Below are 23,350 nucleotides of genomic sequence, written 5' to 3' on the forward strand. Positions count from 1 at the left end.
AGGCAGGAAGCACTTGGCCTGGATTCCAAAGGGACTGAGCCTGACTTACTAGCAGAGACCTCAAAGGAGTTGAATTTGATGGGCTGTATGTAGTTAACCAGGCTGGACATCTCCTCGTACGCCGTCACTTCCAGGCCAGCCGTGCCCTGAGCAGAGAACAATCCAAAAGGAAACAAGTGAAGAGACCTTCCCTGGAGATGAAACAAACTGCTCTGGGGCCTCCCAGTCAAAGAGCTCTGGCGGCTGCCCTGACCAGAGTGCTCCAGTTTCTCTGGCTTCCCAGTCCTACAGCTCCATGGTGGGCAAGGGCACAGGATCTCCAGGTGGCTGGGCAAAAACGGAATCAAGGCACATGGAGAGGTTCCAAGGAGGATGTACAAAGCCCAGGATCTCTTTGATCCCTCAGAACATGGAGTCTGGGATAAACGGGGATATTGTTTTTCCTCCTCTCCAAAGGATACCAGGGAGATGGAAACTGGAAATATACCTTTTATTCAAGGGAATGCTGATCTCCTCCCTCCCCCTTCAGCAGCAGCACAGTAACAACTTCTCAGACCAAGGCTAAGCCTCTCCAACACCCCCAAGGCAAACAGTTATCTCCAAATCATGCACAGTCAGCAGTAACTCCTCTGCCACATTCTTTATGCTTGCAACAAAATTTCTCCTTTTCAGTTTTTCCTGCAAAAGTCTTGTTGTGTGGGGGATGGAAAGTCTCCCACAGGTTCATTCCCCTTTGCACTTCAGGTTCATCTCTATTCAATAGGGTGAGGCCCCAGAGAAAAATAGAAGCCAGCAAAAATCCAAACAGAAAAGGAAAAGAACCAGTGGTGACAGTACCTCATCTGACTGCATCTTTTTAATTTCCTCTTCATCCAGATTTCTGAGCTGTTCATCCTCTTCCTCTGGCTCCTCTTCAGCCATATCACCTGCCCAGACTAAGCACACAGGCCCTCATCAGTGATATGGATCAGGAGGACACAAACAGGACCCTGCAGGCTGCTGGCAGTGGAGAGCTCTGCCAAACCTCACTACCAAGTAATGCTGGAACACTGAGGGGAAGAATCCTACGATTTTATTGACCAAATCCAAACATGAACTGGAACACTGAGGATGAGCACACCCAAGAGACCAAACCATTCCTGCTGCAGGCTCCCCTCACACTCAGGAGCAACAGTCACTGGGCTGTTTCCCCTCCAAGGACACATACACTTGCAGGAATAAATGCCCATTTCCAGGTGTTCTGCAGTGGTGCTCACCTTGTCCTCACATGGATTTCCTGTGCTCTTACCGTGACAGGGACTGTTCTACCACAGGGGCCCTGAGCCCAAGAGGTGACAGGGGCTGAAGGTTTTATGAATCTCCAAGACCCTCACGGTGAAGAACTAAGCTGTGGTGAATTTGTGGTTATCAGAGAGCTACAAGCAGTAACAAATTATTCCCCTTCCCTCAACCCAAAAGCCAGAATGTGTCAGTGGATCACTAAGGGATGATGGGCAGGTAAATGATCGTCTCTTTTGCTTGGACTAAGTGTTCAAAGTATACTGAAGAGTTAATTTCTCTTCCAATTTTCTGCTGCTGCTTAGAATAACTGATTTAATGACTAGTGCTGGCTTGTCCCAAGCTCACCAAGTATTGAGCCATTTAGAAGGCTTTGCCCATCAGTTTTATTAGTCCCCCTTCCCTTCAGACCTACCAGTATCTTCAGCATCCACAGAGGTTGGCTGCTCAGTGGTTTCTAGTTCCACGTTCCTCCCTTTCTTCAAAGAGTTCTGCCTCTTCCCAGACATTGATTGGTTCTTTTTGTTTTTAATCAAGATTTTCCTTAAGAGATCTTTAGGACTTGGCAGAGGAACTCCCGGCTTCAGCTGCAACAGATAAACTTCATCACAGAATTCAAACACTCACCTCTCCTGTCCCCCTGGCCAATTGCCACTGCACAGACACATCTCTCAGCCACTATACTCCCCATTTCCTCCATTTGCCAGCATATCCCACTAGATTAATGCAGACTTTTCCTAAGATTTCACCTGTGGTTTCAGACCAGCATTTTGCACCTCTCAGGCTCTGCCATGCTGCCTAGCCACCCATCTTGCTAAAAAAACCACCTAGATGGCCTGAAGGCATCCACACACCTCTGGCTTCCCATTCCACCTACATCTCTCATTATATCCCAGATCCTCAGTCCCTTGTCAGTACTCAGGGCAGATTTAAATACTGCCTGCAGCAGATTTAAAAAAGATCCCAGAGGAGGTGGCTCAAGACAAAGACATGTGACAGACTGCACAGACAGCAAAGGCCTGTAAATAACTTAGCTGATCTCTTGAACTGTTCCCCCCCACATCCCTCTGTTCCTATTGCCTGGACATGGGGCTGGACAGTGGGCAGCTGCTGCTGGCTCACTGCTTCTTTCCAGCTCATCTTTGGGTTTCAGCACTTTCAAACAGATGCTTGGGCCAGGAGCTTCAGCTGTCCCTCCTGTCTGCACCCCAAGGATCTGCCTTGTGCCCTGCAGAAAACAGATCCTGCTCACATGTTTAAAACCATGTCTCCTGGCAGGGCAGTTGTGTCACCAAAGGTGTCACTGGGCCCACAGAAATACCTGTTGTACAGGTAAGATGAAGGCTGAGGTCAAGCAGAGGGGGACCTTTCTTCAGCTATTCCAAGCACATGACACTGACCTGCCCACCTATGCCTGGAAAGGAATATTTCCAGGCTAGAAGCAGGATTAGGCCTTTGCTCCTGTTTCCAAGTGCTGGCAGACAGAGCTGGACCAGAGTCGTGTACGGAACACACCTGGTACCCTTGGTACATCCTGGCCACCCAGAGCTCCGTGCCCAGAGCCCCTCAGGTGACAGAGCGCTAAACAAGAGTTTTCCACTTATCCTTACGAACCAGGACCCATGTCCATGGCATTGTGTCTGTTGTGACACCTCCCAGCACCAGGAGTGACCAAGTTTTCCAGAAAGGCCTCCCCAGTGGCCTCCTGCCCCAGCTCCCTCATACCGGGTATTTCTCCAGTGGTTCTGTCAGCAGCATGTCTCCAAAAATTGTTCGGCAGTACTCGGCCATCTTTGCCTGCTGCTTGGGCCTAAGAGAGATCAGGCAGAAGTGAAGAGGAAAGCAAATGCCCAAAATCAGAGTTTGGTATGAACAAAAGATGTCTATGTCCTCTACCCAGAAAACCATCTCAGTTATGCAGATGTTAAGGTCCCATTCCCAAGCCAACTCCCATGTTCATACTCTGCAACCCCAAGGTAAAAGGCTGCACAATTGTGATCACCCCACTCTGCAGGTTAAGGCTCATCTTTCAGCTCTGATCCACTTTCAGTTGCTTCAGAAACCTCAATTAATGCTTCACTTCAGCTCAGCACTCACTTAAAACCCAGCAGCTCTTGCCTGTGTGTTTTCTGCTCTGGACACAGCAAACAATTCTCCCAATCACCAAATACTCACGAGTCCACGTGGTTCTCGAAGGACAGGATCACAGGGTACGGAGATGTTTTAAAAGCACTTTCTGCAATGGCCTCAATGGCATCCTGAAGGAGAGGCCATGGTCAGAGAGAAGCTCAGCAGTCATTCATAACAGAGACACAGCTGACCTCCCACTGAACAAACTCCATAACTGTCTCTCAGGAGCTCCTTTCAAAGTCACTAAACTTCTCCCAGTAAGAAGGTGAGAAGTGTCATCTTTTTCACACCTGCCCAGATTTCCATCTCCAGAGCATCCACGCTGAGCTAAACTCAACAGCTTGCACCAAAATGAAGCTGAAGATGCAACAAGGTGAGTTTTTGGTTTTGCTGCACAGGTCAGTGTACACATCACTGCATATGAGAGCGTGTGGCCAGAGGGACAAACTCCTGCCCCAAGCACCTTAAACTGGCACAGAAAGGTATGTGTGGCACCAGATTAAACCACTGCAAACTGTCCATACTTACCTCTGAACCTGCCCAATTTTCTTTTCTTTTTGCTGCTTATAAAATCCTTTTGCCTGGTAGCAGAGAGAGCTGGAGTGTTCAGTTACCAGCTGTGCTGACATTTCAAATGCAAATACCATGGAAACCTTCTCAGCATTAATGATGTAAGAAAAAATAATATTTTCCCCAAGCCCCTGTTGAACTGCCACAAACTTTCCACTATTTTCCTTTCTGGTCCTGCTAATTGGTAAAGAAGTGCCATTTGCTCCTTTGCAATTACAGTCCTCTGATCATCCCAAATCCTGGATCAGCCATGACCTCAGCAAGGAGGGAGGCTGCCACAGCTGCTCCTCCATGGACCATTGGGAGTCTGTCACAGAAGCCTCAAGGCTCTCAGGAGAAGCCTCAGACAATGCTACTAAAAGGCCACAGGAGTTGTAGTGGAAGGAAGGACTATGTGTTATGTAAAACCAAAACTCAGCACATGCTGTGTTAGCAGGTTATAATTTCCTTGAGGAATGGTCCCAGGCTTCAGCAGAACTCTGCAATTACAGCAGCTACAAATGCCATTATTTCTGTTCTGTCTGCAGTGAACTGCTGTGCAAAAAGCAGCAGTGATACCACAGGGCTTTGGAAATAACTGAGTCTGAGGACAATACCTCTGACCTTAAGGACTGCTTTGGTTTGTTGTTTTTTCCCCCTCACACATAAATATTTTAGTAATAGTGAAGTGTGGGAATTGGGGGGAAGATACAGAAGAAAAATAAAGAGCTGGAAAAAAACATCTAATGCACCTCTACCTGTTGGCAGCAACTGTGTAAAGGAGTGCAGAAAAAAAGTCAGTGTGATGCCTTTATTTGTAACTTGCAAGCTGTGGATAAATGCCCTGTACTGCCTGGCTTTGAGCTGCGCTTCCGAAGGCTGGGAGCTGAATCCTCAGGGAAGCCAGCTGCTCCACAGAACACATTCCAACACTTAGGAAGGAATTGAACCCTGTTCTTCCAAAAGCCTCCACTTGAGGCTGTCAGCCACAGAAATCTGCTGCAGACCAGAAGATAAACTCATTTTAACTGTGTTTTCTAAAAGCATCCTGTTCACCCCTCTGATGTGCCTCTACCTGTAAATCCACCAGCCTCATGCCACATTCTGTGCATCCATCCTGTGACACAGCCCTGTGTACACACACCTCTGCTCAGCTGTCTCTCCATGGCTTCTGCCTGACTTCCCACATTTCCCTCATCCATCCATCCATTTTCATCCAGCTATCAACCTCTCTTCTACTCCTTCTACTCCTCCCATCCCAAAATTGTACAAACTTCAACCTAGTGCTTATGTGTTCACTTTTCCTTCTACCCACACATTCATTCACTTGTCACCTCGCCATCAATCTTTTCCTCTCAAACATCCTCAGCCATCTGGCTCCCTCAGCAATCAATCTAAAAGCAGGCAGGCGAAAGCATCCATGGAGAAAACTCTTCACTACCTTGAAGAGGATCTCAGTTGTCATGGTGAAGCCGTGGGTGATGATTGGCTCCTCATCCGGGGGCCGGCCCTTCCAGCAGTCCAGCTCCACGCAGCGGCAGCCGGCCAGCAGCGTCTGCCGGTACATTTCGGGAGAGGACGTCCCAGAAAACTGCCCAGCTGCAGGAGAGCGGCTCAGCGTTAGCTACTCACACAGGACAGCTCCTGCACACGCAGGGGCAACAAGAGTCTCTGCCAGCCTTCAGCAGGTGGATGCAGCAGACCAACAAGATGTTTTCAGTCGCAGGGCAGCACTGCTTCATGTCACACAGCATTTAGTCAGCCCAGCCCTCAAAACCCCCAGGGCACACACATCTGCCCGGCTGTGTCCCTCCCGGTCCCTGGGCGTGCTTGCCCTGGCACAGCCGTACCTGTCAGATAGGTGTTGTGTGAGGAATTGATGTAGTAGTGTGAGAGTGGCTGGGTCATGTCCTGGTACAGCATCAGCTTGTCCAGCACAATCAGGTTGTTCTCGGGGCCACAGAGGAACCACACCATCCCCTCTGGAGACAGCTGCCCTGCACGGTAAACAGAGCTATCAACCAAATGGTCACTGAATAGAATGCTTCTGGCCCCTCTTTGGAAGTGGAAAGAGAGTTGTGGAAACAACAGGGAGTTGTGAAAACCAGGCTGACTGCTCCCATGGGAAGCAGGATGGCAGAGGGCACGAGATCTTCTGCTCTGTCATCGCACCTCTAAAGCAAGAGCTTTGGGCTGAACAAGACTCACCTCTCTGGATGTTAAACCCGCTGGGCTCATACTTCTCTATCAGGTTCTGCACCTGCTCAGGTTTGGCTGGTGGGAAGAGGATGTCATTGAGGCGGGTGTCACGCTGCTTCTTGTTGATGAACTTTGCCAGGTGATCTTTGGTCATGTAGGGCTTTGCTTTTAGATGGCTGCAGTGAGAGAATCACAGAGGGGCAGAGGTAAAGCCTGGGAATTATCCCAGAAATCTTTTCACATAGAAGAGTTTGATCCTTCCTCAGGTTGATCCTCCCTCTGGGCCCATATATTTCAGGGTCCTGTAGCACAGTGAGGTCTCATCCTTTTTATTCAGGCTGTGAGTGAAGGCATTTAGTGACATGGGATCCTGCCCTTCTAAGGCTTAAGGCCAGACAAACCACATGACACTAAATCCCCTCCTTCCTGTCTATCTTTTGCCACAGGAGACCAAGTTCTGGGTTGTGGCTTTAGGGAAACTTACTGTGAGGTAAATATCTCATCAATCTCAGGCCGTGGACACAGATTCATGAGGAACGTCTTGTACACCGGCTCAGGGAAGTCCTCGGGGTTGATGGCATCATTCTGAGAATGCAATGAAGATGTGTCAGGACCACAAACCCGTGACAGCTCTTACCTGTCATGAACATCCACAGCTCAGCACTTGGCTGTGACAACCCCAGTAAGTGACTGGAACATCTGGCTGGGTGTTGCTGCTCCTTGTGCCACACAGTGCAAGTGCTGGAGTCACAAGTGTTAGTGGAAGACAGTAAAAGCTGATGCCAGCAGGCCGGAGTTAAGGCCTGGCAGTGGTAGGGTAAGGTAAGCAACTACAAGCATCTTGGCTGATGGGTTTTCACAGCCAAAGGCATCCCAGTCAGGGCAGGGAAAAAGATCATTCTCAAGCTCATGAAACTTCTGGATACCCAGAGAAACCCTTACCTTGCCATTTGGCAGATGACAAGCACTTAGTGCTTCTTCCACCCTCTTCTTGTCTGCAGGGAACATCTGAAAAATACTGACCAGACAGGCAAACAAACATCACCACGGGGCAGGACAGAGGTGGGGCGGCTGGAGCTGCAGGCACTGCAGGACACTCCAAATGCACAGCAAGGGAGACAGGCAAGACAACTGTAAGCATGAACCAGCGAAGCCAGACAGTGTCTCTCCAGGGGAGTAACTGAGGGACCGAGTTTGATAAACCTACAGAGGATTTTTGACTGCTGATTTAAAGCAGAAGTTCTGTATTTCTGCTATGGACTCTGTAAGAGCCCTGTCACTCAAAATCCCTCTCCTGTCCTTTTCTGCCCCTCTTGGAGGTGCTTCCTATGGTACTGTGGAGAAATAACAATAACTGAACTTTCCCTCCTTTTAGAACATCCCTGTCAACAGCACCATGGTCTCCTCCACAGATAAATCCAGCCTCAGTTCTGTTAAGCTCCTGGAGTCATAGGTACTCACAGTAAACAGGGGAACAAGGCGTGCCCTGTGCTGCCAGGTGGCAGTGCCTGGCAGAGGCTGCAACAGCTCATGCAAACCCTGCCCTTTGCAAGACAAAACTGCAGCAGCCTTGGTATGATTCCAAAGGGGTTTACATATTTAAAGGAAAGGCAAATGCTCATGGAATTTTCAGAATTTACAGGATCTTCGAAAGCCTTATGTTTACCTACACCTGGAGATACTGAGTATTTTTATAAATCTTGTTCTTAATCTGGACTATTTAATGGTCTGCATTTTTATCATTCTGCAAGAAATGGGCACTGAGAAAAGGTACATCCTGTATCAGGTATTTTTTTCTGCTTGTTTCAGAGGAATAAGCTGGTTTCTCCCTGCAGCAACGCTACCTTGCTTGCATTTTAAAGATTAATTCAAAGCACTCTTCCCTAGTGTGTTATTCATGACAGACCTACACATTTTTAACAGCCTTTTGATGAATATTCTGTTTCTGACAATGAAATTCTGCTGGTTGGTGGTTTAGAAAACAAATAACAAAAAATGTTTAGTGTTGAATAAAGCTCAGCCCTCCAGGAGCCCATTTAGTCAGCACAGCCCTAATCCAGCACAGCTTTGCTGTACAACACACCCTGGGGCCTGTGTTTATTTGGGGCAATTAGTGCTCACTTCTTGTGATACTGTAAAACAGCACAGACCTAGAGCAGAGTGGTTCAAAACTTCCCAAATGCACTGTCTGCAGCTTCTTATTCTTAAAACAAAAGGTAATTTATGGACCCAAAAGGGAATTCAACATGGCAGTGCTGCCTTTTGTCATTCTACAAGCTAAATCAACACAGAGGAACCACAGGGCCAGCTCTGGAGCAATTTTTCTTGGGAAGACACTGAATAGCACAAAATCAATTCCAGATTCATGCCACATAGTGCAGGGGAGAAGGGACAGGTTGGGCTTTGCTTCCCATTCTAATGGAGCCCTACCTGATGGCACAAGGCCAAGCTGGGGACAGGGAAGGAAACTCTCCATCTCTTCTGCTCCTAAACCAGCACTAACACTGGCCCAGAGGCTGCTTTGCCCTCATGCACATCCAGAGTGAAGGCTGAGGGAAGGAGGAAGTGGGGAAGGACTGGAGTGGTCACATGGGGAGAAAGGAGGCAAGAAAAGCAAGGGAGCCCTGCTGCAGGTGAGCTGGGGAGTCCAGCAAAGAGCTCTCCATATAGAGAGCTCCTTACAGGAAAGGGAAACAATCCTGCACCTCATCCACCTTTCAGCTCAAGTTTGTGAAATAATCTGTGATCAGAATTTTACCAAAGTTGCTGTGTTTTGTTGGTTTTTTTCATGGTAACAACCAGGAAATTATATCTGTGGCCATTTAAGCCATTTCTTGCTGTAGATGAAGGCCACAAAGTCTCCTTTCCAGACTCAAATTATGTGTCACCTAGGTGCAGCAGGAGCACTTCCATGGCCTTGACACAGAGGGAAAGTTCTCTGCCTCTTAGGTGCAGGAAGAGCAGACAGCTGAAGCCACTGAGCAACCATCCTCTCACCAGTTGCTCTGCCTGTAGTCTGACTGAACACACAATGAAACAAATATCCACACTCACTTCCGGACAGGAATCTTTCCCTCCTCATTCAGTTGCAACTTCAGCTTCACTAGACTGTGAAAAAGAAACCAAACAAGATTACAAAAATGCATTTGTACAATCTTAAGAGATCATACTAAGTGAGAAGAAAGGAAAAACATACAATTGGGAAAACAATCCAACAGTGAACTAAAAATCGGGGTTCTACAGACCATCAGCTTAACCCTGGCATGACCCAGGCCTTGGTCTGGAGGGACCTGGATGCTTTGAAGTCTTTTTTTTCAAGTACTGTCAGAAAGAGCAGGACATAGACATTTCAGAGAAAAAAGTTTCTCAGAAAGGACTTACATTTTCTCTAGGAAGGTGTAGCGAGGAGCATTGTACGTGAGGGGATTCCGGGCAATGGCCATAATATCCTCAGCCCAGTCCTGGAACAAACAGGACAGAGGCAGTTGGGCTCTACTGAACTGCTCCAAGAAGTACACAGCAAACATGGAAAGGGCACAGAATCCTGGAATTGTTTGGGTTGGAAGGGACCTTAAAGCCCATCCAGTCCCACATCCTGCCATCCATGCCAAACCTTCCATTATCCCAAGTTGCTCCAAGCCCCGTCCAACCTGACCTGGAACACTTCCAGGGATGGGACAGCCACAGCTTCTCTGGGCACCCTGAGCCAGGGTCCCCCACCCTCACAGGGAAGAAATTCTTCTCACATCCAATCAAAATCTAGCCTCTTCCAGTTTAAAACTGTTACCCCTTATCCTGAGACTTCTGGGCTTGACTCTATCACCTTCCTCCTGCCTATAAACACTAGGAGCTGAAACTTTTCCACTTCTCAGCAGCCTACAAAACACATGAAAGACAACAATGACCAGTCTTCTGCTGCTCCTTCTCTGTGCAGGGCAAAAGCTTCTAGAACTATGGAGATATCACACCTGACTGGAACAGTTATAAACCTGGTTGTTTATAACCTTGTCAATAATGCTGAAAGAGCTCAGGGTCCTGTCTCCTCCTCTCCTTTCCTGCTTCCCACTGAATGCCCCAATCCTTAGTGGTTCCCAGTACTTCCAAGACCTCAGGCCCCAGTACCTTGCAAATATTCTCCCTGTAGGACACAAAATTATGGAAAGTGAGGTCAACCATGTCAGGGCCAGATACGATTGTCAGGTTCTTCAGCAGGAAGGTGCTGTAAGGGTAATCCAAGTTAAAAACCTCTCGGAGCTTCAGGGACTGCAAAGGAAACAGAACAGATGGGAGTAATTGGAGAATGAGGGAAAACTGTACCCCAAAAAAACCTGACCCCCAATACACAGATTGGCCCAAATTCACAGAAAGCATCTCAAGGGTTGCAAAATTGCTTAGTGCAATCTTCCTTTTCTTTCCTTATTTTTTATCTTTATTCTGGAGTCTGCATTACTGGATGCTCCATGGGACAAACCACCATAACTAACCCCTGTACAAGTCTGAAATAGTCAAAGCTAGAGACTGCTCTTAAAGAAATTTCTTCTGGAACTTCAGGCTGGACTTGCAAACAAGCAGGGGAGGGTTTGGCCTGCTCATGCCAGTGGTGTATAACCAGTTGATTTTATCAAAACACACACACTAAAAAGTGTATTAGTATGACACCCTTACATGTAACCTTCCTCCACAAGAAAGAAGTTTTTTGGGACCTTCTGTCACTTCCGAGTTGGCTTCTTCCCCTCCAAGCCCCATTTTCTCCTGCTGTCAGTTGGTAATAGGGTTTTTTTTCCATAGCAATTCCATACCCTACAGCAATGGCTCACCAGAGACTTGTTTTGTTAAGTGTAAGGCTCATCCGATTAGTGGTACTTGGATTGTAGCACCATATGCAAGTATTTATAGAATCCTTTAAATTATTCAGCATTTTCTGCATTCCTATGCATGGTGTCACTAAGCCAAGGTATCCAAGGTATCCTAGCGTTTTACTGATGGTGCTATTTATAATGGGAAGATAAAAATTTCCATTCCTAGAATAAAGCACAGCAATCCATTATCTGAAGTGCAGGACAAATCCCTGTCCAAGCAAACAGGGAGCTGTCAGAGCACCTGCTCCTTTAGAAACAGGGCAAAATCCACAGTCTGGGATTGTTAGAGCAGGTCAGACTTGGAAGTTAAACTGGAGCTGGAATCTGAGCACACCTTCAGGTTTCAGCACCACATCACACACACAACTGAAAACACATTTTATAAAGAACTGCAGAATTTTTTTTACTTCAATTTTCATAATTTCTGGAGCATTTGCAATTTTGCCACATCTGTAGCAAACAGGCATCTTTAAGCAAAACAGGACAGGCTGAATTGTAACTCTGGATCATCTGATGCTGTCTCTTTATTTTGGAAAAGCACCTATCCAAGGGGGTAACTCTGAAACCTGTTTAATCCCAGAGCATTTGAAAGGAGGGAAGGGAAGGAATATGATTTGCCCATTTTTTACAAGGGAATTTCTAAAATGGCTTCTTCTTGCCTTATGAGCACCTCCTCACATCTCCTTCCCATGCTCCTGGCAACTCCTTGTTGGAGCTCAACTTTCCAGTGCCAGCAGCAAAGTGTTGGGATTTTAACTCCAAACTTAACTTCATCTTGCAAATGCACCAGCATTTGTTCAGCTCCAGGGCTGTACAGGAGAGGAGGCCCAAACAATAGTGAACTTGTGGTTGTGCTGAACTAATTTCCTGTATTTGTTATCCGGGGCTCCTCCCACCCCTTCCTTCTCCGCACGCTGCTCTCTAGCAGACATTTGTCACCTGGCTCTCTCCAGATCTCTCTGTCCTCATGCCGTCAGCAAGCTGAGTACTTTTGCCCTTATCCAGGCAGTGATGCATCCAACACCCAATGAAGATGTGGAGAGAGGACCAGAGACTGTGTACAGGAGCTCTGAACCTGATGCCACATCATGGCTCTTTCACAACCTGCACTCCTTTACTGCCTTGTGCCACAGCTTCGCTCTGGGATTACTCACTGGCACCTTGCAGGTAGCCATAAAGGAAAAATAGGGATTGCTGCATGAAAAGCAGGACATGCATATTAACCATGCAAATCAGAAGGGAAACACTCTTAGCAAATCCCCTTAAAAAAACCCAGACAAGCAAAAAACACCTACTAGCAGAGTGGCTGAAATATGGAGTCAGTTGGTGTTTCACGTCCCACCTTCCTGATTTCCCTAAAATTCTCAGCTGTACAGAGATCCATAGTCCAGAGAGAAGCAAATTCTCATGCAAATATAAACAAGGGAGTCAGAGACAGACACAGGACAGAGAGGGACAGTCTTTTCTCTGCTTGAAAGGGGGCAGAGCTGACTGACTGCAGGACCTGTTGTGTCACTGTGCCCAGACAGAGCTGTGTCTTGTGGCACTAGGACAACAAATCTTCTATTTTGGAGAAGAGAGCTCTTGCTTGGTTGCCAGAAGGGAAAAAGGAAGCCCCAAGATATTTGGGGGATGCCTTTGACTCTGGAGGTAACACTCCTGTCTCCATTAGCATTGCTGCTCCATGCTGCAGATACTGGCTAAGGAATGGGGAGGGTCAACCTGTCCCTCTGCCAAGCATCTCCGGGACAATGGCAGACAAACATCCACAGTGAAGTACTCTCAGCCCTCAGTGTTTTACCTAGAGGAACTGGAAAATGCAGCAGCTCAGATTCCCAGGCACAGAATAGCTCACTGTGTTCTGCAATCCAGCAGGGACACACTGCCAGGGACAGAGAAGAATGTCACTGCACAACAACGGCAGAAGCAGGAGGGCCCAGCATGGCAAAGGTCATCACTCACATGTGCCCATTTCCTTGCTCTTCTCCTGCTCCACCATTTGTAAATCCTTTGCCAGACACAGGCTTGTACCTGCCTCTCTCTTGCACACTCACAGACTGGTGTCTCCATACAGCTACATATGATCGCTCTCCAGTTGGAGGGCTAGAATTAGACTTAGTTCAGCTCCATCCTGGGCTCACAAGTTGCTGAATCCCAGTGCCAGAGCTACTCATCCCCTGTTCTGCAGCAGGACCACTGACCACCCACAGTGTTTACAGCCTGTGGCTCACAGCCACAGCTCCGCTCTGAGAGCACTGTGATTGTCCTGCATGGTTCCTGAACAGTCCCACTGGCTTCAGCTTTATAATCTCAAAACATGATGAGTGAAATGCCTTGGTATCATTTTCTTCCTGTACATGTGCAGTTCAGGCTGCATCTCCAGGTTCAACACCAACAGAATGTGGACAGAGGATGAAGCTGGTTTATAATCATGACAATTAGAAAGTCCAACTTTTGTTTTTATTAAAAAATATGCCTGTCTCAAAGCCAATGCCTCCTGAAACATCTAAACAAACCCCAAGATATAGCAAATAGCCCAGAAGTCTGGCCTAAAACATCATGTATTTTGGCCTTTATTATTATTAGATTCTCTGTCAGCATTCCAGGGTCTTGGTGCCTTAAAAAAGAAACCATGAGAAGCCCCACAAATGGAGCAGCCGTTATTGTTCCTCATTACCAAAAAGAAAACACAGACCCGATTGTAAATAGCAGCCTGATCTGTATCGGCACACTGTTGAACTACAGTCAATAGCTTTTTAATCTTGTCTCTTTGCTGTTCAAAGGCGCTGCTCATTCTTATCATTATTATTCTCTTGAACACACACCAAAGTTCGCTCTGCCCCTTGTAAAAAAAAAGTCCGCGAAAAAAAGTCACGGCAGAAACGCAAAGCCGCTCTCAAAGAACCGCGCAGGGGCGGCCGAGCAGGGGAGCCCTGCGTAGGAGGGGCCAGGGAAAATTCTGCTCTGTGGTGAGGCGAGGACTGGGGAAGGCAGGCAAGGGCCATTTCCATTTGGAGGTTGCTCCTGTGGCTGGCAGCCCTTAGTGAGTCTCTTTTCACGCTGTGCTGGGCACTACTGCTCCCTTAACCATGCATGGGGTTCCAGCTGTGACCTGCGCTGGAAGTGCACACGGCAGCAGGTCCCTTCTCAAGTGGTTTGCCACGTGGTTGTTTTGGTGTTATTCTTCTTGCTGTGTGTAGAGGTTACAAAGAAAAACCCCAAACCTCCTGCTCGGCAGTGGTGGGAAAGTGCTACTGAAAGCAGGGAACTCCCAACATCCACAGTGACCCACCCCCTCTCAGGGAGACTTGTCAGTGCCATGGGACTGCAAAACTCAGGGCAGGTTCCATCCTTGAGCCACAGCCCAAACTTGCACAGCCCCTTGCTGTGGAAAGCAGTGGCACAGATACTCCATAGAGCACTCTCCTTCCTCTGGACTTCAGTCACAATCCAGCAGGAAAATCAGGCCACAAGCTTTGCCTCAGAGCAGCTGTGGATTGACTGGGGCATCACTCACAGGGAAGGGGAAAGGATGCTCCTTTTATTGCTGGTGCCATCCACAGTTCTTCCTACAGCTGTGATCCTGCTCTCCTTGTCCTAAGTAAGGCCAATGGCTTATTTCTTCTCCATCTTCAGGCAGTGAAACAAGTTAACTCTTTGTATTAATTCCAACAATTCTATTCCACAACAAATCCAAGACACTATTTTGTAACAGGGCAGAACAGCACTCATGTTCATCCTTCCACCTCTAAACAGATTTTTATTTGCTTCACCACACCAGTTTTTTATATTAACGCCTTTTGTAACAACACCCCAGACATAGCTGCCCCATGTGGAGGGTGTGGTGGTTCATGTGAAGAATTTTTCCCTGCTTTCTGCATTCCTTTGTGAACCTCTGCTCTCAGGAGAGCCAAATGAACACGACCCTGAGGGTTTAAGCCAGAGGCATCAAGGATAGCAGACCTATGTGTAAATAACAACTTTCCAGACACAGATGGCACATCTTGGTTCAACACCCCTTCAGTGCCCACACAAGGCCTCCCAGGATCCACAAGGAAAAGATGAATAAGGAGCCAGTCTAGTGCATTTTACTACATCTTATCACAGGAAACTCCCCGACATAAAAAGGGGACTGATTTCAAATGAGTCTCTGTAAAATGCAGAATTCAAAAAGCACTTGGGATTTTCACAGCAAAGGCTGTCATCAAGTGCATCACTTCTGCCCACTGAGAATACTTAATAAATCAGTCAGTGCTTGACCTTCGCTTCACTGTTCTTCAAAAACGAGCTCCAGCCAATTCCCATGGCTCTAAAATCCCATCCCTGGCCTATTACAACAGCTAGAACAGAGCAGCTCCATCCAGGTGCCTAGGGAAAAGTGCTGGAACAGGGCATACACACTGGCACTTCTTTGACACATTCCTGCAGCTCCCAGCAATCTAGGATTCAGCAGCTTCCTAACCCAGAGGCATTATCTCACATTTAATAACCCCCTAAGGGCATTTCCTTCTTGTACTGATCTTTTATACTCACATTTCCATGACTGTGCAGGAAGCATTACTAATGGCATGGTGATATGAGGTGGGACAGCAGCAGCACCTCCTGCTTGTGCCACTCCTACCTCTGGAAAATTCCACCTTATATGGAGATCCTGCACTGGAAGAAACCCTGAGTAACTGCTTCAAACTGAGTAAGCACTTCATGCTCCCCTTCTCCATTCAGCTGCTGATATTGCAGCACTCCACATCCCATTCACCTTACTCCTTCTGCCAGAATACAGTCCCTCCTACTCAGATGCTCTGCCCCCAGCAGCCACTTCATTCCTTTGTTAATCCTGCTGCTCTTCCATACCTTTTCTAGTTCTCATCAAATCTGGGAGTACACTAGAATTGCACATAAATATGGATCCATTTGAGGTGTACACAACTTTCTAATGATTTCCTTTTAATCCCTAAGATGCAATGTACTTTTAGGAGGCAAATACTGCTGAAGACTACATTGATATTTTACCATACACCCACGATGTTTTCTGAGTAGCAACAGTCAACTCAGGGCCTGTTATTACAGAAGGATGAGGGATTTTTTTCTGTGTGCATTGACTGATTTTTATCTGTATAAAATGTATCACTCATTAGATCAAGCATTCAATCAGCAATTCAAAGTCTTCCTACAAACCAGCCTGATTTTATTACCCCAAATAACTCTGTACCATTAGCAAGCTGTCTTCTCCTGGTACTCTCCAATTAGTCTTCCTTAACCAATTCTTAAAATCTAGGATATGTTTCTCCAGCCTCCTGTTACCACCAGGACATCCGGCCATGGCCTCAGTACTTCCCCCAGCAATTTATTATCTATATCAAAGATCAATTCATTTTGCCAACAGGTTATTCCTCAAAGTTTAATACTCTAGAAAAGAGTATCTCGTACCTCTCCTTCAAGTCAGCCTCTTCCTTAGTGTGTCTCATCTGGAAGGCAGCAGCAACTCAAACAGCCCCAAATATTTTATTCTCTCAAATGAAAATCCAACCTCTGACAGCATTTTTTAAGCACAATTCCCACAAAACAAGTTGCTGACAAAGTTTTAGGATCATTGAAAACTGAATTATGTTCCATTCTAGTGAACTTCTAAGGAGGAAGGCAGTTTCTCTGAAGGAAATATGATTTTTATTATGGGTACTGCTCTTGAGCTATACTGTGCCTTTAGCACCCACCTTTTTATGGTATTTTGAGAAATATTGGTCTTGGGGAGCTCTGAATAGACATTTTCAGAGCAGATTGAGAAAACAGCCACACAACTTATGCAAAAGGCTGCCTGAGGCTCAGGAGATATTGCAAAACCTTTCCCTTTTGCCTTAGAGAGTCACCTATGTCACCACATGATGCATCAGCTTTACTTCTTTGGTCCCTTTTCCACCTTTGTGCTTTACTGCAGTTTTCTGCTTGCCTTTTCCATACATGGAAAAGTTAAATACAAACAAAGAAAAAGGCCCAGAAACAAAGTCCTAACAAGGGCTGCAAGAAGCTTCAATTATAACTGAAATCGAGAACAAAGCCCTGGTCATGTGCAAATGTAAAAATATATGGGGGAGGAAAAAAAAACAAACTAGTTTTTCTGAAAATGCATTTTCTTCCCTTTAAAGGGAAAAATCCAGCACACGCTGTTGGAATGGCATTGTAACTCCAGGCTTGTGGGTACCCTGTGCATCCTTACACAAGAGCAGCTCTGGTGTCTCAGTGCAGGAGCATCAGAGTCTCCAGCAGGACTTACCAGAGCAGCAGGACACTTGGAAGGGTAATTGGTTTTCCTGGCTTTCTGACATATTCCTTCCAATAAACCCATCTATCATAGTCTGGAAGTGCTGCTTTTGGGTGCACAGAGGGCCCCTGGAAGGTCAGGGACAAGAATCAAGATGGCTTTTCTGTATTTACATAGCTGTGATGTAAGGAAAGGAGATCCTCTCTAGCTTCTTCCTACAGAAGTCCAGGACAAACTGCCTGAGCCCACCAACACCTCAGGCAGCCCTGCCTTTCCACTGAAACACAGGACAGAAAGAAGCTGTGGCCTCACCTTGGGCATTTTGGCAAATCGCCCTGCTCGGGTGTCTCGAATGCTGGTGATATCCAGAATTTCTCTTTCCTACAAACAGAATAAGGACAAGAAAAATGAGGAAAGACAAAGGAGGAAGGAAAGCACTCCATGGCAGAGCCCCTAGAAGCTGTATATCAGGTTTGGCTTTGGCTTAGTGTCTTTCCCTGTGGAAGAGCTGTCCCAGCAGGAACAAGGCAGGGAGGGAAGCCATTCCCACAGAGGACACTGCACAGCCTTCCCCAGGCAGACCTTCCATATCCTCACTACTGGCTTGCTCTCTTGTTTGTTCTTTTAATATCCAACCTGAATTTCCTTCCTCTGTTACTAATTTTTCTTCTCACCATGGATCTGGAGAACAAATTATACTTGTTGCAGCAGATAATATTTTCCAAGATCACATTACAGGACAATGTGGATGCCATGTCTTCTGGCTGTATCTCCATTTTATTGTTAAGCAGGAAGTAATTTTACTCCTAATCCTACTCCTTTCTGAGTTCCTAGTGCAAAAGCAGTTCAGTTTACTTTAGCTGCTAACCAACAGCATTTTCTGGGAATGTGAGACCCTTTCCAGTCTGGCTTTCCTTGTGGCAGCTATGCTTCCTTCCCCCAGCCCCTTTCCCAGGTATCCCAATGAAGTATCTCCCTTTCCATGGTGACACCAGCTCCCCTTGCCTCACTTCATGCTCCACTTTGTTCTGCTGGAACTGTTAGAGCAGATATTCTACTGCTCGAGTGGACCTTGAAAGCAGAACAGGAGTGACAGAGGCATCAACGGGTGTGACAGTCCCCAGCGTTGCAACACTTCTCAGGGGATGTGGCTGCGGCAGTGCCCGGTCCCAGCTGGCACTGGGCAGTCTCTGGAAAGGCAGAGCTCACCCAAACCCACCAGGTCCCTGGCCAGGGCCTGGGCAGGACTGTCTGACTCTGCCATGGCATGTAGGTCAGGCAGAGGAAGTAGAGCTGAACCACAGCCTGCTCTGGAAAGCGGAAGTAAGCCCAGCCTTCCACCTCCCTCTCCATCACTTGATGTACTCATCACTGAGCAAGTGAATTCTCTTTCCTCCATGTGTTGTCTCTTCCTCTCCTCCAACAGCTGGCATCTTATGCTTTGCTCCAGCAGCCTGTAAACATCACCCTGAGCACATCTTGCTCTCCAGACTCCATGTAGGCCTACATAACTACAGTCACTACTTTTTAATTAAAATGTCTAAAACCCCAATGAGTCAGTTAATGGCCCCACTGTACAGGTTAGGAAAATCCTGTATCTTGCTGGGTGACAGGCATATCAGAGCTGTTCTCCATGAAGTCCTTTGAAGGATACATAATGAGCTTTGCAGGAGTCAAAAAAGGTGAAAGCATGAAAGGCATAGAAAGGCCACACTCACACCTTCAGTTCTTGCACTTTCCTGGTGCTGTGAAGACCAACCTGCCACTGACCAGCTCCCATTCTTGGTGGGGTGTCCCTGCTAAGAGGAATGAGTGTGGCAGTTTGCTCCCAAGTGCAGGACTCGAGCACTTGCAGGGTTGTCATCTCACACAAACCTGACCCGGCTGGATGGAGCCTGAGCTGCACAGTCTCAGCACTTACCGTGCTCTGATAGGTCCAGTACACGTAAAAGCCCTGGGGATCCACTCGGAGAATCACAGGAGATGCATTTGATGTTTCCTGACCAAAAAACAACAAAAGAAAGAATGTTGGCACCTTGGGTGACTTGGAGAAAACATCCTGGGACACAAGGTTCCCAGTTCAAATACAGACCCAGGCAGGTGAACATCCTCTGGGATTTATGAAAATGAACCCAAGGATTTTAGGACATCTCCACAGTGACACCTGTGAGGCTCTGGAAGCTGAATCCTGAGTCTCACCTAACCTGTGCATTTAACAAGAACAGCTCTCTTGGAGCTTTCTACACAAAGAACTGAGATAAAGTATCTGGAGATTCAATTCATTGTTTCATTTGAAAAGTCTTCTTTGACCTGCTTCCTTCTACAAGCTCAGGAGTAACCCAAGCCAAGCAGAGAAGGCATTCATCCATGGCATCTCCCATCCAGGTGTTCATGCAGATTATCTGGGCTCCTAGTCAGGAAGGCTTCAAGGAGGGGATGCATCAATGCAGCATCATTATGCTGCTTTAGACGGAGATTCTGAAACTCCACAGACCTCTACACTGACCATTGAAAGAAGCAGCTATGCAGACACCCACACCAGAGGTTGCAGTCAGATGAAATCATTTGGGGCTGATCCTGAACCCCACACAGCCATTTCTGGGAAGACTCCAGATTCAATTCAGGAAGCTGAAACATATAACTGCCAATATGAAACCAGTAATGAAATTTGGAAGTTGTACTTGTCTCTTGGCCTCAGATTCTTCAGTTTTTTACTCAACTCATACTTCACTCTAGAGTGTATCTTTATTTTCAGGGACCTCCATTTCCATATGTAATATTTACAGCAAAGTGCTCATTGCACAGCACATCATATGTGGTCCTTTTACTGCCTCCTGTCTTCCTCCTGCTGTGCCAGAGCCAGCACCATGTCCATGTTGCTAGAGCTCTGGGCTGGCTCCCTGCACACGTGGCCATGGAGAGCAGAACAGGCCCCACTGTACCACCAGAGAGGATTGTGCCATGTTCTACATTACCCTTATTTCCCACAAAGCCACTTTCTGGAGGGCAAGCTGAGGCTGTAAGGAAGCTGTTGCCACCCAGACTCCTAGGCAGGGTCAGGCCTGCCAGGGGGTGCAGGCAGCCTCTCCAATGGGGCAGCTCCTAGCAGCAAAGGAAATAGGCAACCCTGCAGAAGATGGTCTAGCAGCCAAACTGACTGCTTCTCACTCTGTGGGGCAAAAAGCAAACACTGTCTGCTAAAATCCTGTAATTCCTAATCTTTCAGAGATAGGAAGAGTTTTGACTCTACTATGAGGACTCAGAGGCAGCACAGAGCCAAACCCATACCCATCTGCCCCACTCAAGAGGTCAGCTACTGCCTTGTGCCCTGCCTGGGGTTCTGACAGGGATCCCAGCTGGTTCTTTAACTCAGCTACCACACATGTAATAGAACTTCACCTCTTCAGTCTGCATAGGAGCCCCAGCTTGCTGGATGCTGAACAAAGCACTGCAGAGTTGCCCCTTACCCCAAAGTCCTGCAACTAACTCAGTCGAACAGGTCAGAACAGTCCTGCCTGTCAGGGATCCATTGCTCTCTCCTCTAGACAGTGCCTTACCAAAGCTGGACAAGGTGAGGGCTCTGTAGAAAAAGTGTGGGTTTGCTTTTTTGCTGGAAAGCCCTAGTTCAGTCCCAAGCTGAACAGTGATGTAAGAGGCCAATCTGATCTTCCTTAACTCCTTTGCCTCACTTATCCTGGAGGGAGTTCAAAACTGTTACCAACAGTACAGTCATGTCAATTGAAAGAGACACAAAAAAACACAACACATGAATTCTGAAACGCAGCAATCCTGCAATCTGGAGCTCTCACCATCATCCTCTGCAGCCTGTTCTAACCATGGACTGGGACAGCCCAATGCAACAGAGCAACGTGACCAGAATAGCTCACTCATGGAGAAGCCTTCCTTTATTGGTGGAGATCAAGCCTGTAAACTACTTAGTTGAGGCAACCACTTAGAAATGTTTACAAATATATAAACCTTAAGGAAAGATCCAGACGGGAATTGAGCTCACTAATCAACAGCTACAACAGGAAATAAACACTTGGTGGGTCTTGGAAGCCCAACTGACTCACCTTGGTTTTCAGGGGAATCTATCCCAGGAATACCCAGTGAAGTACTTAACAGCTTCCAGTTCTTGGGAGAATGGTCCCCAAGGACTGAGCACAAAGTCATCAGAAATTGTAGACAAGTTTGGCTACTGTTATTCTGGGAAAGCAGATTTCAAATTCTAAGAAGCCCCAAGTGCACTCTGCAGGCAGTGGGCCCACAGGAAAGAGGAAGGCTGTGCTTTTCACTGTACCCCCGTGTCATCCTCCTGTTTATGTACTGCTAATGGGCGAACTGGCAGCCATATTCCAACTCATATTCCTCACATCTGTCCTTCCTGCCAGCTGCACAGTACACTGCTCTCATTCTCAGTGCTGCTGGACCCCCCCACTGATGTTGCACACAGGTGATCTGATCCACTCTCCCACATGCTCCTTTGGGACTTAACATTCTATTCCAGCTTCACACCCACAAAAGTGCTAATCCCTCCTGCACTGCTGCTGCAGGCTTCTTCTGATCATCTCATCTGCAACACCACATGAACCATCTCCCCAGATCCTCATGAACAACCATAATCTGGGCTTTCCCCCCTTTATCAACATTCATGCTCAACAGCAGACAGTCCATCTCCAGACAGCACAGATGGGCAGATACTCTTCTCCTGCTCGGGTTTGTGGCTGCTGGGGTAAGCACTCCTTTGCCTCCTTAGAAAGTGAGGAGGGGAATCCTTACATTCCAATGAACTGCTGCTGCTCTACATTTTATTCCTCACACAGAAGGGCAGTGACTGCAAAGCTGCTGTTTTGAAGGTAAAGAAGACAATGAGCTGGAGAGAGCAGCAGCTTGCTGCAGCACCCTGAGGCCTCAGCCCTGTTAAAGCACAGGCCCTTTGCTGTTCATCATTCCCAGACCCAGGGGCTGGGCAGGCGTGGGAGGCCATGGCTCACCCCCGATCCACTCAGGCAACAGGGCCATAAGAGGAAGCAACTTGGAGCCTGACTTCATCTCTATCTGCAAAGTGCAATGTGTGCTCTTTGCTCTGGAGTAGATCCTACCCCTCATGCTCCTCCAGAAAGTCCAAATGTGGCATTTGCATCTCACCCCACAGAGACTCCCAGCAGCGATCACCTTCCTGAGGGCTGGACACACAGACCCAGTGCACACTCACTGCATTTGTTCCATCCTCCACTACAAGAGGTGTAGAAAACATAGCCTCAACCCCTTACATACACACAACATCCCCTTAACTTCAGTCCTCAGCCTTCCTGTTCTTCCCAGTTCCCTTTCCCTGTCCAGAGATCTCTGCTGTCAAGTGGGATACCACACTGAACACAGGCTCCCAGCCTCCCCACAAACTGTGACCCAACCAGTGCCTCCCTGCCACCACAGGCACAGCCTAGGGAAGGAACACCCCAGTACTCACATCATCCCATTTGAAGAAGCGGTCACCCTTGCACAGGTACTCCTTCACCTCTGTGGGCTGCAGGATAGGGTTCAGCACAGACATGGTCCTGCAGATGTGTTCCTCAGCTACCAGAAGCAAGAGCAACTGCACAGTTCACTCCTCCTTAGCCCCCTCTCCTCTATCTCTGCCTCTCACGTGGCAGGGCGTTCTGCCATGGCCACGGTTGGCATCAGAGAGCAAACAAGCTCTTATATCCCAGCCCAATTTAGGAGGGGCAGGGACAGGCAGGCGAGGAGCGATGAATCTGCATTGTAAATCAACAGCTCTCCAGGCAAGCAGAGCCTCACCCAAGGTCACCCAGAGGAAGGCTGGCGATGGCTGGGGTGCTGGTGGGCACAAACACCCACTGTTCCTCCGGGAGGAATCCACTCCTTGGAGCTGTGCTGGTGAGGCACCCAGCTCGGTGAACTTCCGCAACTCAACTTCCTTAAATGCTCTCTTGACAAAGTACAGGCATTGCCAGAAACGCTCCAACTGCTTCAGCAGCTGTGGTTACGGAACAGCTCAGCTCTAGCTACAAGCAGACTGCCCCCTTCATGCAAGAGGCCAGATGTCCCAGGAAGCAAA

General features: G+C 47.6%; 1 protein-coding gene across 6 annotated transcripts in view; it reads right to left on the reverse strand.

Annotated features, from left to right (window-relative positions):
* PLCB2 (phospholipase C beta 2) overlaps positions 1–23,130 on the reverse strand; it is a 36,936-nt gene extending 13,806 nt beyond the window's left edge. For 4 of the 6 annotated variants that reach the window (XR_008437507.1, XR_008437506.1, XM_053979945.1 and 1 more), the window contains exons 1-16: positions 22,742–23,130; positions 19,193–19,270; positions 17,584–17,652; positions 10,279–10,419; positions 9,538–9,617; positions 9,211–9,264; positions 7,099–7,174; positions 6,641–6,741; positions 6,166–6,332; positions 5,808–5,954; positions 5,399–5,556; positions 3,454–3,536; positions 3,004–3,088; positions 1,694–1,865; positions 838–935; positions 50–146 (exon numbers count right to left, since the gene is read on the reverse strand). Coding sequence is in view for 4 of the 6 variants with exons in the window: in XM_053979945.1 (XP_053835920.1) it covers positions 50–146; positions 838–935; positions 1,694–1,865; positions 3,004–3,088; positions 3,454–3,536; positions 5,399–5,556; positions 5,808–5,954; positions 6,166–6,332; positions 6,641–6,741; positions 7,099–7,174; positions 9,211–9,264; positions 9,538–9,617; positions 10,279–10,419; positions 17,584–17,652; positions 19,193–19,270; positions 22,742–22,825 (1,690 nt within the window). In the remaining 2 variants the exon portion in view is untranslated. The remainder of the gene's footprint in view (positions 1–49; positions 147–837; positions 936–1,693; positions 1,866–3,003; positions 3,089–3,453; positions 3,537–5,398; positions 5,557–5,807; positions 5,955–6,165; positions 6,333–6,640; positions 6,742–7,098; positions 7,175–9,210; positions 9,265–9,537; positions 9,618–10,278; positions 10,420–17,583; positions 17,653–19,192; positions 19,271–22,741) is intronic. The other 2 variants (XM_053979946.1, XM_053979947.1) reach the window with 2 other exon arrangements.
* Between the last annotated feature and the right edge of the window lie 220 nt (positions 23,131–23,350).

The sequence above is a fragment of the Vidua macroura genome, chromosome 6, assembly GCF_024509145.1.
Source record: "Vidua macroura isolate BioBank_ID:100142 chromosome 6, ASM2450914v1, whole genome shotgun sequence".
NCBI classification, from domain to species: domain Eukaryota; kingdom Metazoa; phylum Chordata; class Aves; order Passeriformes; family Viduidae; genus Vidua; species Vidua macroura.